The following is a 12,107-nucleotide window of genomic DNA, read 5'->3' on the forward strand; positions in this document are numbered from 1 at the left end:
CCTTTCTTGAAATTCTGTTTACTCAAGTACTCTCCCTCGTCCGTTACAGGTTTACTTATGTCGACCACGTACAGATCCACTACCTATTACTCAACCCAAACCTACTGTACTTGTTGCAGATCTCGAACCTACCTCGATACGTTTCCGCTCGTGAACATCGAGTGCTTGATCGCTTGATATATTTTATGTCTGCCATGAATGCTACTTTGGATACTGTTTCTATTCCTACTTCATACTCCCAGGCAACCACTCATGATTGTTGGAAGAAGGCTATGACAGAAGAACTTGCGGCATTAGATGATAATCATACATGAGACATTGTCACTCGACCCGCTGACCAACAACTAATTGGTAGCAAATGGATTTATTCTGTCAAGCTCAAGTCTGATGGATCATTGGATCGATATAAGGCTCGACTTATCGCTTAGGGATACAAATAAGAATACAGAATTAATTATAATAAGACATTCGCTCTCATGTCCAAGATGAAAGCTGTTCGTACTCTTTTGGCTATATCTTTTGTTCGCTCATGGCCACTCATTCAGATGGATGTGAAAAATGCCTTTCTTCATGGAAACCTCCAAGAAACTGTATATTTGAAACCTCCTCCTGGCTCTTTTATCCCTAACAATAAGGTATGTCGCCTAAAGAAAGCCTTGTACGGCCTCAAACAAGCACCTCCGCATGGTTTCAACGCTTTCATGATGTTGTTACGGGTGCTGGCTTTACTGAAAGTAGTCATGATCCATCATTATTCTTGCGCACCACTGCTCACGGAATTGTTATTGTTCTGGTCTATGTTGACGACCTCCTCCTGATTGGTAGCGATATTACTGGCATTTCGGGTTTAAAGGAAGTTCTGCAATCATCCTTCAAAATGAAAGACCTCGGTCATATAATATACTTTTTTTGACTTGAATTTTCATGTTCCAACCGTGGGATCCTGGTCAGCCAGCATAAATATACCAAGGATCTTCTCGCCTTGGCATCATTGACGGATCAGAAGACAGTTCAGACTTCCTTAGAACTCAATGTTCACTATGGCCTGGACGATAGTGATCTACTTACATAGTCCGATTTATACCGTCATTTGGTTGGGAGTCTGGTTTACTTAACTATGACTCGCCCTGATATTGCCTACGCTATCCAAGTCGTCAATCAGTTTGTTTCTGCTCCTCGGACTCTTCATATGACTGTAGTGTTGGTCATCCTATGATACATTCGTGGAACTCTAGATCGATCCCTGTTCTTCTCCTCCACGGTGACTCTGGACCTTCGTGCTTATTCGGATGCTGATTGGGCTGGTTGCACTCTCACACGAAGATCTACCACTGACTACTGTATTTTTCTCGGCACTTCTCTCATCTCTTGAAAGTGTAAGAAGCAGGCCACTGTTTCCAAATCGAGCACAGAAGCCGAGTATCGGGCGATGTCCGCTGTGTGTAGTAAGCTCGTCTGGTTACGTGGACTTTTTTCAGACTTGGGCATTCCTCTTTAGAATCCTACTCCACTCCATGTCGATAATCTTAGTGCAATTCAGATTGCCTCTAGCTCAGTTTTTCATGAACGGACAAAGCATATTGAAGTTGACTGCCACTTTATCCACGAGAAATTTCAGTTTGGGCTCATTTCTCTTCCACATGTTGCATCCCATGATCAGATTGCCGACATTCTCACCAAGTCCCTCACTTCTGTACGTCACTCTTTTCTAATTAGCAAACTATTACTTATCGATGACCAGCATTAGTTTGAGGGGGGATGTTAGACAGCTCACACACCTTGTATAACTAGTATACCTTGTTTTCATAGGTAGAAGATTATGAGTTTATTATTTTCCTTATATAGATGGTTGTAAAATCTATACATTCAACCCCATTAGGTTGTCTCAAATACAAAAAACCTTTTGGCTTCACTGTTTACACCCAATACTCTGATAAGTTCTTTTTTTCTTTTTCTTTTTTACACACCCCACACACTCATGCTAGTGGAATTTCACCACCTATGGATACTCGAACCCTTGACCGGGTGTTGAAACTCCTGAGAGTCTACCACCCGAGCAAGAGTAAGGATCCACTCTCATAAGTTGATTCATAACAGGATGTTTGTGAAGACAGACATGGATCAGATCCAAAAATTTGTGTAGCCCATGAAGGATGAAGGTTTCACTGTGGGTGGCCCATCTCTACTGTTTCCAGTGATAATTAGTTTAGTTTGAAATCCACCTGATTTTTAGCTCACGTCCTAACACAAGCAGTCATACACCGGTGGACGGGGTAGAACGTTACGCAGAAATCTATTTGGGCTCTAAGAACCTTTTTTTTTTTACCTTCCACCGGCTGGTTAACATTCGAGCCATGAGAAAGGTGGGTCCCGTAAAATGAGTATCACTTGCCTGAAAAACGTGGCGAATCCAGTTATCAGATGTGGTAAACCTGTATGTTAGTGCAGATCCGCTGTAGTCCTTTGATTGCTATGGTTTGCACACAAAGAACAAGCTCGCTCGCCACACGTGCATCTGATCAATCTCTCACACGTGCACCTCGTTTCCACGCCTGTGGCGAGTACACTTACGAAAATACACACAAAGTTCAAAGAACAAGCTGGCTTGCCATTTGTGCAGACATTTAGGGGCATTTTCGTACTTCCAAAGTCTCAAATTTCTGAAAAGATCTCTCAAGCGCGGGAACATTAAAAACTGGAGGGTAATCGACTTCGCGGGTGCTGATAAAACAGCTAGAACTTCAAATTCCTGTCTCTCTTTCTTTCAAAAAACCATGGCCCCAAACATCATACCACAGGATTCAAACCCCCTCAATTCCCAGGTAAATATCAATCAAGAGAATTTCACCTTTATTTTTTTTTCCTTTTTTTTTTTTTTTTTCAAAGAGCCTCAAAAAAAGGTTTTTTTAAAAAAAGAATCCATTTCTCAGAGAATTAATTGTCTTAAAGATTTAATATCTCCTCAATCTTTTCTTTGTTTTCTTATCTTTGTAGATGATGGCGGATTCTTCTCCATTGCTTTCATTACCTTCCCGTGAGTATTCCAACAATCCAAATTCTTTTCTTTTTTTCCTTTATGTGGATTGATTTGCTTTTTGTTTTTGTTTTTTTAAAATTCTATCAGAGCCTCCTGATATTAGGAACTGGTTTTCAAGTTATGAATACGAATCCCCAGCGTCAGATGTTGAGGACGATGATTTCAAAGGTTTTGCATCCGAAAATCTTGACCGTGGGGAATTGGAGAATGTTGAAAGATTTGAAAATAGGAAAGACCCAAATCCTCCTTATTCTGTGGAGAGGATCTTTGGTGAATTCACGACAAGTCAGAGGTCTATGCAGGTTTTGGAGCAAAAGAGCCATTTTATAAACAAGGTACTCTTCTTTGTCGTGATTCCTAAATTGCCTCAAATGAAATTTGTGCTATTCCATTTATATTAACTCTTGTTCTGGAAATGCCACCATCTGTTTGTTTGCAAATTTGGAAATTTTGGCGTGTTTGGAAGTACCCCTAAGTAGAAATTTCATCGAATGTGTCAGCTTGGCGACTCTGTTTTGGACTTACTAACTCACCGACATTTGGCAGACAAAAGCCAACGGGGTGGGTTATCAATTGTTTACATTTCCTCTCCGAATTAACGATTTTGCCTGTTTCAGTTGGGATTTCATGTTCTCGCAATGTTCTCATTTATTAGATTTCAATTTCACAGAACTTGTTTATCTATGCCATTTAGTCCCCAAATGCCCCTTCTTGCAGCCCTGTAAATGGGGCTTACTGTAAATGAGGCTAACTGTAAATGGGGCTAACTGTAATGGGGCGTTTGGATCTTAAGTTGCTTACAATAAGCTACTTATGCCACAAGTAGCTTATCTTAGTCTCTACTTATGAAGAAGGTATGTTTGAAATACAACATACTTCTCAGCTTCTCTCTTTCATCTCTCCTGATGCTTCTCTTCCGGAACTAATGAAAAGTAGAAAAGCTAAAAAATATATCTGAAGTGATTAAGTACTTTTAAGTGAAAAAAAAGTTACTTATAACTAATCATAAACCATACTTATCTGAAATAAGTTACTTATCTACTGCTGTAAGGGGCCCTAAATGATTTACAGGCAAAAGGTTTACAGTTTATGTTTGGATGCTGAAAAATGGCTGTAAATCATTTACAGCTTTCAGCCCCATTTGATTTACAGGCCAAAGGCTGTGATTTCATTTACAGGCTCTCCATTTACTGCGTAAGGCCTATAAATGGAAAGATGGGCTCTCCATTTATGGGACTTAGACAATTTACAGGCTATCCAAACATAAACAATCATTTACCTGTAAATCATTTACATGTTAAGCCAAACAATACAGGCTGTACATGATTTACACCTGTAAATCATTTTCCACTTAAACCATTCACATGCATCCAAACAGAACCTCATAGTTCATAAACAATCATTTACCACTTAAACCATTTACATGCATCCAAACAGAACCTCATAGTTCATAAACAATCATTTACCTGTAAATCATTTACATGTTAAGCCGAACGATACCGGCTGTACATGATTTACACCTGTAAATCATTTACCACTTAAACCATTTACACGCATCGAAACAACCCCTAAGTATATGAATATTTTCTATTTCAAAAAAGGAAAGGAAAAAAATTCCATGGCAAATACAGAACCAATTCATATACCATTAATTCCCCAATGTGACTCTGTAACCCTTGCAAACCTAAGCTCTGTGGAGCCCATCGTGATGTCTGTGTTATATCATCTATTTTGCCAGAAAATTTTAGGACATGAGCCAGAAAAAAAATTAAAATTAAAATGCATTATTCAAGCAACAGTGGGGATTGAATGCCCACCATTAAAACCTTCTTGGGGTCTATGGAAGTTTTGGATGAGGCTGATATTTGTTTTTTTCCTTTCACCCTGGTGAGAATCACCTTATGAACAGGTTGGATGGCATATACAGGCCCAAGAAGGTTTCAATGATGGGTGTGTTCATCCCACTGTTCCTGTGGTGTGACCTACTTGAGTTTTGGATCTGCCTCATTTTTGGGCTCATGTCCTAAAACAATTGGGCGAACAGGAGGATGGAGTGATACAAAACAGACATCGTGGTGCAGCCCACAATACTTAAGGTTACAGGGGATTCCTGTGACACTGGATTACAGGGAAGCCCCATCCTTAATTCCTGAAGTACCTCCATTCATTAGATTACAAAATGGGAATTCAAGAAGGACAAATTGGGAAAGATTATATATGGGTTTTCTTTGAAAATTTTAGTCATTTTCTTAGAACCTTAAATTTTACAGATTTTCAGATGGGTTTTATGGTGACATTTTCCCAACTATAATGCTTCGTTTTTCCTGCATTGAAATTACAGGATACCCATTTACCTGAAATAAGAGAAGTCCCTCCTCGCCCAAAGAGCTTGCTTTCAAGAAGACTTGGTGAAGATGACCACTGTCAGGATCAGTCTTTGCGCAAATTCAATCTTATTCCAGTGGCTGTTAATGAAAATTCAAGTATAAATAACAAAGTTTCTCCAGAAAAGTTGGATGGCAAATACTTCAGGAAAGAAGATCGGATAGTCTCGAAAACTAATAGAAGTTCAAGCAAGGATAATGGATACTTTCCAAAAGATTTTATTGCGGGAAAGGATCTCAAAGAAGTAAAAGATTTGCAAACTAACCTCAATTTGAAAGTTGCAAATGGAAGCAATGTCAAAGAGGAAGGAAGAGTAGTTGCAAATGATGGTTTCATATCAACAAAAAGTAGCAGAACTGCAACAGCAAATGGTGGCAGTTTTGCAACCACGTTGATTCCAATGCAGCCATTGGCAGGAAAATGTCTGACTTCCCAAGAAGCTGTTTTCTCAGAAAATGATGGGAAGTTGAGACAAGATCATGTGGGTGGATCCTGTCAAAAGGAATTTAGAGAAAATTCAGGTTTAATTTTGAGCCAGAATGACAAGGCATCAATTTGCGAACGCCAGGTTCGAGTGGGGAGAGCTGTGTTATCGGATCGAACCAACTTTCATGCTGAAGAAACAATGCTAGAGATACCAGGAAAATGGAAATGTCCCCAGAAAGGTAAGCCATACATTGGACCTCCATTAAAGCAGCTTCGCCTTGAACGTTGGGTTCGTCGAGCACAGTAGGCATGATCTCGTCTGAGAATTACCCTATCTTGCTAGCTCCATGGGAGAATCTTTAACAGTTTTCAACCCTCTTCAATTAGATTATTACAGATGTGGCCTGCATCTTCACACACTATCTACAGTGGTGCCAACAAGGCCAAGGTTTGGTGATCCAGGCCTTTAGGTGCCTGATTCGGCAAGTAGAATAAATAACTAAATAAAACATTATGTGACAGGGATTCTAGCAGCTGTGATTTTTATTTTACTGCTTTATTTTAGTAAGCTAGAATTATGAGAATCTTGCAGGGATTTGACAGAGTAATAGAAAAACTATAAAAGGGAATGTAATCGGGAAGGAGAAAATTCATAAAAACAATTTCTTCTTAGGCATTTAATCGCAGAGGGGCATCCCTCCTAGAAGAGGGAATCATTTGGGCTTTTTTTTTTTTACTTCTTCTACCAACATGACTATTACCATTTGGTATAAGGGTGGTTGGCCTTATACCTGTGGGAGGATCCATAGCGGGAGGAATTAGATTGCAGGAAACCAAGCAGCTGAAGTCAGAGATCAAACAAATCAGGGAAAGCAGTGAGAAGCAATCTGAAGTCTTCTAAGATATTTGACAGTTGGTGTCCGCCATCAACCTTAAATATGACACGTTATCTACCTCATTTACCAACCACCAGCTGGAGATCGTGGCATCGATAACAGCAACACCATCTCGCACAACGACGGGAGTGGGAGTAGCTCCTACAAGGTATGCAAAGGTTAAGTTTCTAGATTTTACGGTGAGGATCCTTTGGAGTGGGTGGACTGTGTTGAACATTTTTTTGTACTATAATAACACCCTGAAGATCAAAACGCACCTTTAGCTTCCATCTATTTGAAAAGGAAAGCAACCATGGTATGCTATAATGGCCATTACGGGGCCGTAAAGGCTGTTATGTAAAGGTAACGGGTGGCAACCATTGTGTTATGGGGTTGTAAAGGTTGTAACGGCCATTATGGAAAAAATGACCCATAAAGGCCATTATAGCCCCTGTAACGGTCTGTTATGCCACCCATAAAGGCCGTAACGGTTCATGATAGGGCTGATACAGGTTTTTCAGGATTATTTTTTTTTCAAGAAAAAAAAGAAAAAGAGAGCCCATAACAGCCGTCACAGCTGTTATCAGCCGTTACGAGGATGAAGGTAACGGTGGTGGCCGTTATGACCACTGTTACTGTTATGAAACACCTTGAAAGCAACTCAGTGGTTTCAATGGTTTAAAAAAAAAAAAAAAATACCATGGGACAAGTATCATGGAGGGAGTTTGTTCCGACCCTATGCACCAGATTTAAGCCCACTGCCTATGAGGATTTTATCGCACCAGATTCGAGCCCAGTGCCTATTAGGATTTTATTGGTGCATTGAGCAAACTCAAGCAAAATTCCATTGTTAGTGATTATAAAGAAAAAATTGAGCATTTGGCAACCCAAATGGTGGGGCTACCAATAGATTTCTACATGTGCTGTTTTATCAGTGACCTTCGGGAGAATCTGCAGTCCGGAGTATAAATATTCCGGTCAAGAACTCTCATGCAGGCTGTTAGTCTTGTGAGAAGTAAATGTTGATATCTGGAATCGTCGACAGTGGACTGGTGTGGCCAAGTCCAATAAATCATCAAACAGTGTTAACCTCCAAAAGACACTTATTGGTGCATTAAAGCCCAATGCCATACTTGGACTGGCCTCAGTAAAAAGGTTTACCCTAAGCAAAATGAAAGAGGAGATCAGGAGCTCATGTTAAATTTTGCTGGTCACTGTTGCTAGTAATAGATTTATTTGCTAGATGTCAGTGCACCACCCAAAGAAACTCTTACAGATGAGAAAGAAGCTGACTTCGAGGATGAAGAAAACTCCTCAAACACAGAAAAAGACCCGGTTCTCTTTGCACACCCCCTATTTGGATATGCTTTAAACCAAACTATGAAAGTTAAAAAGGGTTCACTAAATGGCAACAGATGATGAGTACCCATAATTTCTTAGACCCGAATGTCGCTAAGAGAATTAGATGTAAGGTATAGATTACTTCACCACTAGAAGTAACTGTGGCCAATGGTGGTAAATTGGTCAGCAATGCTACATGCAAGGATTTTTGTTGGGTGATGTAGGGCACCACTTTCCAAATGGATGTGTGGTTGTTATCACTTGGCTCTAGGAATACAGTGATTGATAACACTCGGACCCATATTATAGGATTTCTCATGCCTTTGCATGGAGTTTACTTTTAATGGGCAAAATTCTAAGTAAATGAGGTACAGGCGTAGTGGCACAATTATTCTTATTAGCTGTAGAACATGTTGAAGAGTCTCCCAATTTGAAAATGACAGCTCTTTTGTCCAAGTATGATTAGGATTGCCCCCTAAACAGTCCTGTGACCATCGAAAGCCGCTGTTGCCCGACAGCCAATTGGGCGAGGTACATCCATACCTGCATGTTCAAATGAATGAGATCGAACTGCTTGTGCACGAGATGTTAGAGGTTGGTATTGTTCAGCCTAGTGTGAGTTCTTTCTCTTGATTGGTCCTCTTTAGTCTGAAAAAAGGATGGAACTTGGCGTATGTGTGTCGATTACTACACCATGAACTGACCTACAGTTAAGGATTGGTACTCTATTCCGATGGAAGATGAGCTCCTTGACGAGCTACATGGTGCTCACTTCTTCTCCAAGCTTGATCTTCAATCAGGTTATCATCAAATTATCTGGGTGCACACTGATTATATTCACAAAACAACTTTTCAGACGCATGAAGGTCACTTCGAATTTTTAGTTATGCTGTTCAGTTTAACAAACGTTCCGTCAACTTTCTAGAGTCCCATGAATGAGTGCTTTTTGGGTGTTGTGAGCTCGTTTACCTTGGCGATATCTTTCAAGCTATGGGATGGTTGTTGACCCCTCAAAAATTGCTAGCATGACTCAAATGACCTAAGCCAAAGGCAGCTTTACGCAGTTTTCTCGGCTTAACTGGCTACTACCAGAGATTTTAAGGACAACAGTGAAGTTAGCAAACCATTGATAGACATGCTAAAAAAGATTGCTTCCAGCGGTCCAAGGAAGCAGAGCAAGCTTTTGAAGTGCTCAAGATAGCCATGACCATCACACCTGTCCTCATACTATCAAACCTTCTAAAGTAAAACCTTCATCTGTGGCTCTAGGTTATCAAATGTGGTTGGGCTGAAGACTCGGACCTACAGTGACCTCATGACGCAGAACGTGTCATAGATACATTCTTAGCATGGTTGGGCCAAAAGAGAGTGGACCGTAAATTGATCATAACTTTTTTGATTTGGGTATTGTTACGGGACGCACAGCTTATCAATCTTTATTGAAACGGGCCATCCAAGGTGAACTGACCCACAAAGTGGGTCACATCTGTCCGTTTTGTTAGAAAATGCACGCTTTCAGCTCAAAAACGAATTTTTAAGGAAAAATTGTTATTTTTAGTAATTCCGAATTTTAGTTTTTTTTTTTTCTCTATTAATGGTGTAATAGGGACACATCAAGATTAGACAATTATCAATAAGTTTATTAAGAAGTTCTAGAAATTATTCTATTTTTCTTATTTTCCTCATGGATTCGAGGTATCTCTGTGAGGAGTCCAAAGAAGTTTCACGGATTCGGAATAGTTATCCCCTAAAGAAGACGGTGCTCGACCTCAACACGTCCTTACCTGGACCACCTCACATGGGACCCGTCCACTCATTCAGGCTTCACGTGGGCTCAAAAGGCCCTAAGGTATAAGGGGTAGCTCATTGTAGCTCCTAGGTCACCACTAGGAATAGTTATATTATGATAATTTCATGGTAGCCCAGAAGGTGAATTCTCAAAGGGTGGCATAAGACCCAAAAATGAGTGGTCGATCATTTTATTGGCAAGGCATGCAGAAGGATGTACATAAGTTCGTCGCTGAATGTGATGTTTGCCAAATATATAAATGAGCAGCCCCTGCTTATCCCAGATCGTGTTTGGACAGAAATTTCAATAGATTTCATTTAAGGTTACTGAGGGTTGTTTGAAAAAAAATGTTATCTTTGTGGTGGTCGACTGATTGAGCAAATATGGACATTCCGTTGCCTTGTCTCATCCACATACAACCCTCATTGTAGCTCAAGCCATCTTTTGTAATATATTCAAGCTGCACTTAATGCCTCGGTCTATTGTTAGTGATTGAGATCTGATATAGTCATCAGCCAGTTTGGAAGGAAGCTTTTCTGTCTACAAGGGATGCAATTGTAGATGAGTTCGTCACACTACCTGCAAAACCGATGTCCAAACAGAGGTCATTAACCGTTGTTTGGAGACACATTTGTGGTGTGTTGTAGGAAATCTGCCCAAGCTTTGGATCAAATGGTTGCAGCTAGCCAACTGCGGGAATTTGAAGTGGGTGATTTGGTGTAACTTCTTTTACAACCATACAGACAGACTACTGTTGCTATCTGCCATGTTATGATATTAGTCTCATATAACACTCGGTATTCCACGTTTCTTGCTTGAATAAGAAACTTGGGGAGCATGTCGTGCTGCAAGAAGCTTTGCCCGAAATTGACAATGAAGGTATGATCAAGGTAGAACCCATGGCTATTTTGGACCGAAGAATGATTAAAAGACACAATCGCGTGTCACTAAAGTCTTTAGTGCAATGGATGCATATGGATTTGACACGTGACACATGTGCGTGCACCTAACTAGGAGTAGTCATCATTCTTATTTACTTTAGAGGTCATTATTTTTTAGGTTACATAATATTAATGGGTTTGATAAACTACTGACAAAACCCAAGTAACGTTGTGGGGCCCAATGTAATCCATGAGAAATTCACTCCGTACATCAGTTTCACCTGCCTGTGTTAGGACATGATTCTAAAACAGAGGCTGATTCAAAACTCAAGTGGGACGCACAACAAGAAACAGTGGGGCGGTAGGTGCCTTCCCCTGAACCTTTGAGGCTCACCGTAATGTTTATATGCCATCCAAAAATTTCATAAGGTAATTTCTATTGGGATGAACTAAAAACACATATATTAGCCTGATCCAAAACTCGTGGTCCCATGAAGGTTTCAATCGTGGACATTCAATCCTTATTGTTTCTGTGTTGTGCCTTGGGGGACATCATGGTGGTACCCAAATAGCTTCTGCCTACAGGAACTGTGTGGATGTGGGAGGCACAGGTAATTTGGGTCTGACCCTGAGCTTGTGCTCACACAACTTTTTCTTTTTTCTTTTTTTCTTTTTTACACACGCACACACACACCCCACACACATGCTTACACATGCACACACACCCCCACACACGCACGCCATGGGATTTCACCACTGGTGGGTACTCGAACCCTTGACCCAGTGTTGAAACTCCTGGGAGTCTACCACCCCGGTAAGAGTAAGGACCCCACACAACTTTTTCTTGAATATGAAACAGTGGCCCTTGTTCCGCTGGTCCCAAAAGCCATTCAACTGTAATTCAAAAATTATTCAACTGCATGTAGAAATTGTTTGGATTGCTAGTGAGCCCCACCATTATGATAGGATGCCCTAGCAGGCCTGTCCAATCATCAGGTGGGCTCCTCAAAACAATAGATAACTACCCAAAAACCTCCAAATTCACGGAGCAGCTTGATGGTTGGATCAGCCTGAATGTTTGAAGCACCCCCACTTTCATTATTGGGAAATCCTGCTGGACAGGCTAGATGCCCAACACATACACGGGCTCCACAGGCAAAGTGTTGTACAAACAGCTTAACGTGCAATGTCCTGGAGGTCTTGCAGATACAATCTTCTTTCCACTTCAGATAATTCAGTAATATAATCGCATAGTTTTCTGCTGCCTCATCATCCATCGTGAATAATGGGTGCTTTTGCCATGCTTCATGGAGTTCAGTGATTGATCTTATCCAAGTAGCGGCCTGGTAGAGGATGGTAAAAACATAACATGG

The 12,107-nt window shown here is 40.6% G+C and overlaps 1 protein-coding gene across 1 annotated transcript; it reads left to right on the forward strand.

Moving 5' to 3' along the window:
* The first annotated feature begins 2,088 nt into the window (after positions 1 to 2,088).
* LOC131233617 (uncharacterized) lies at positions 2,089 to 6,967 on the forward strand. The gene is made up of 4 exons (XM_058230399.1): positions 2,089 to 2,822; positions 2,995 to 3,034; positions 3,125 to 3,372; positions 5,379 to 6,967. Exons 1-4 carry the CDS (start codon positions 2,775 to 2,777, stop codon positions 6,153 to 6,155), a joined length of 1,113 nt encoding a protein of 370 aa, XP_058086382.1. The 5' UTR covers positions 2,089 to 2,774; the 3' UTR covers positions 6,156 to 6,967.
* The last annotated feature ends 5,140 nt before the right edge of the window (positions 6,968 to 12,107 follow it).

Source organism: Magnolia sinica, chromosome 18 (assembly GCF_029962835.1).
Source record: "Magnolia sinica isolate HGM2019 chromosome 18, MsV1, whole genome shotgun sequence".
NCBI lineage: Eukaryota > Viridiplantae > Streptophyta > Magnoliopsida > Magnoliales > Magnoliaceae > Magnolia > Magnolia sinica.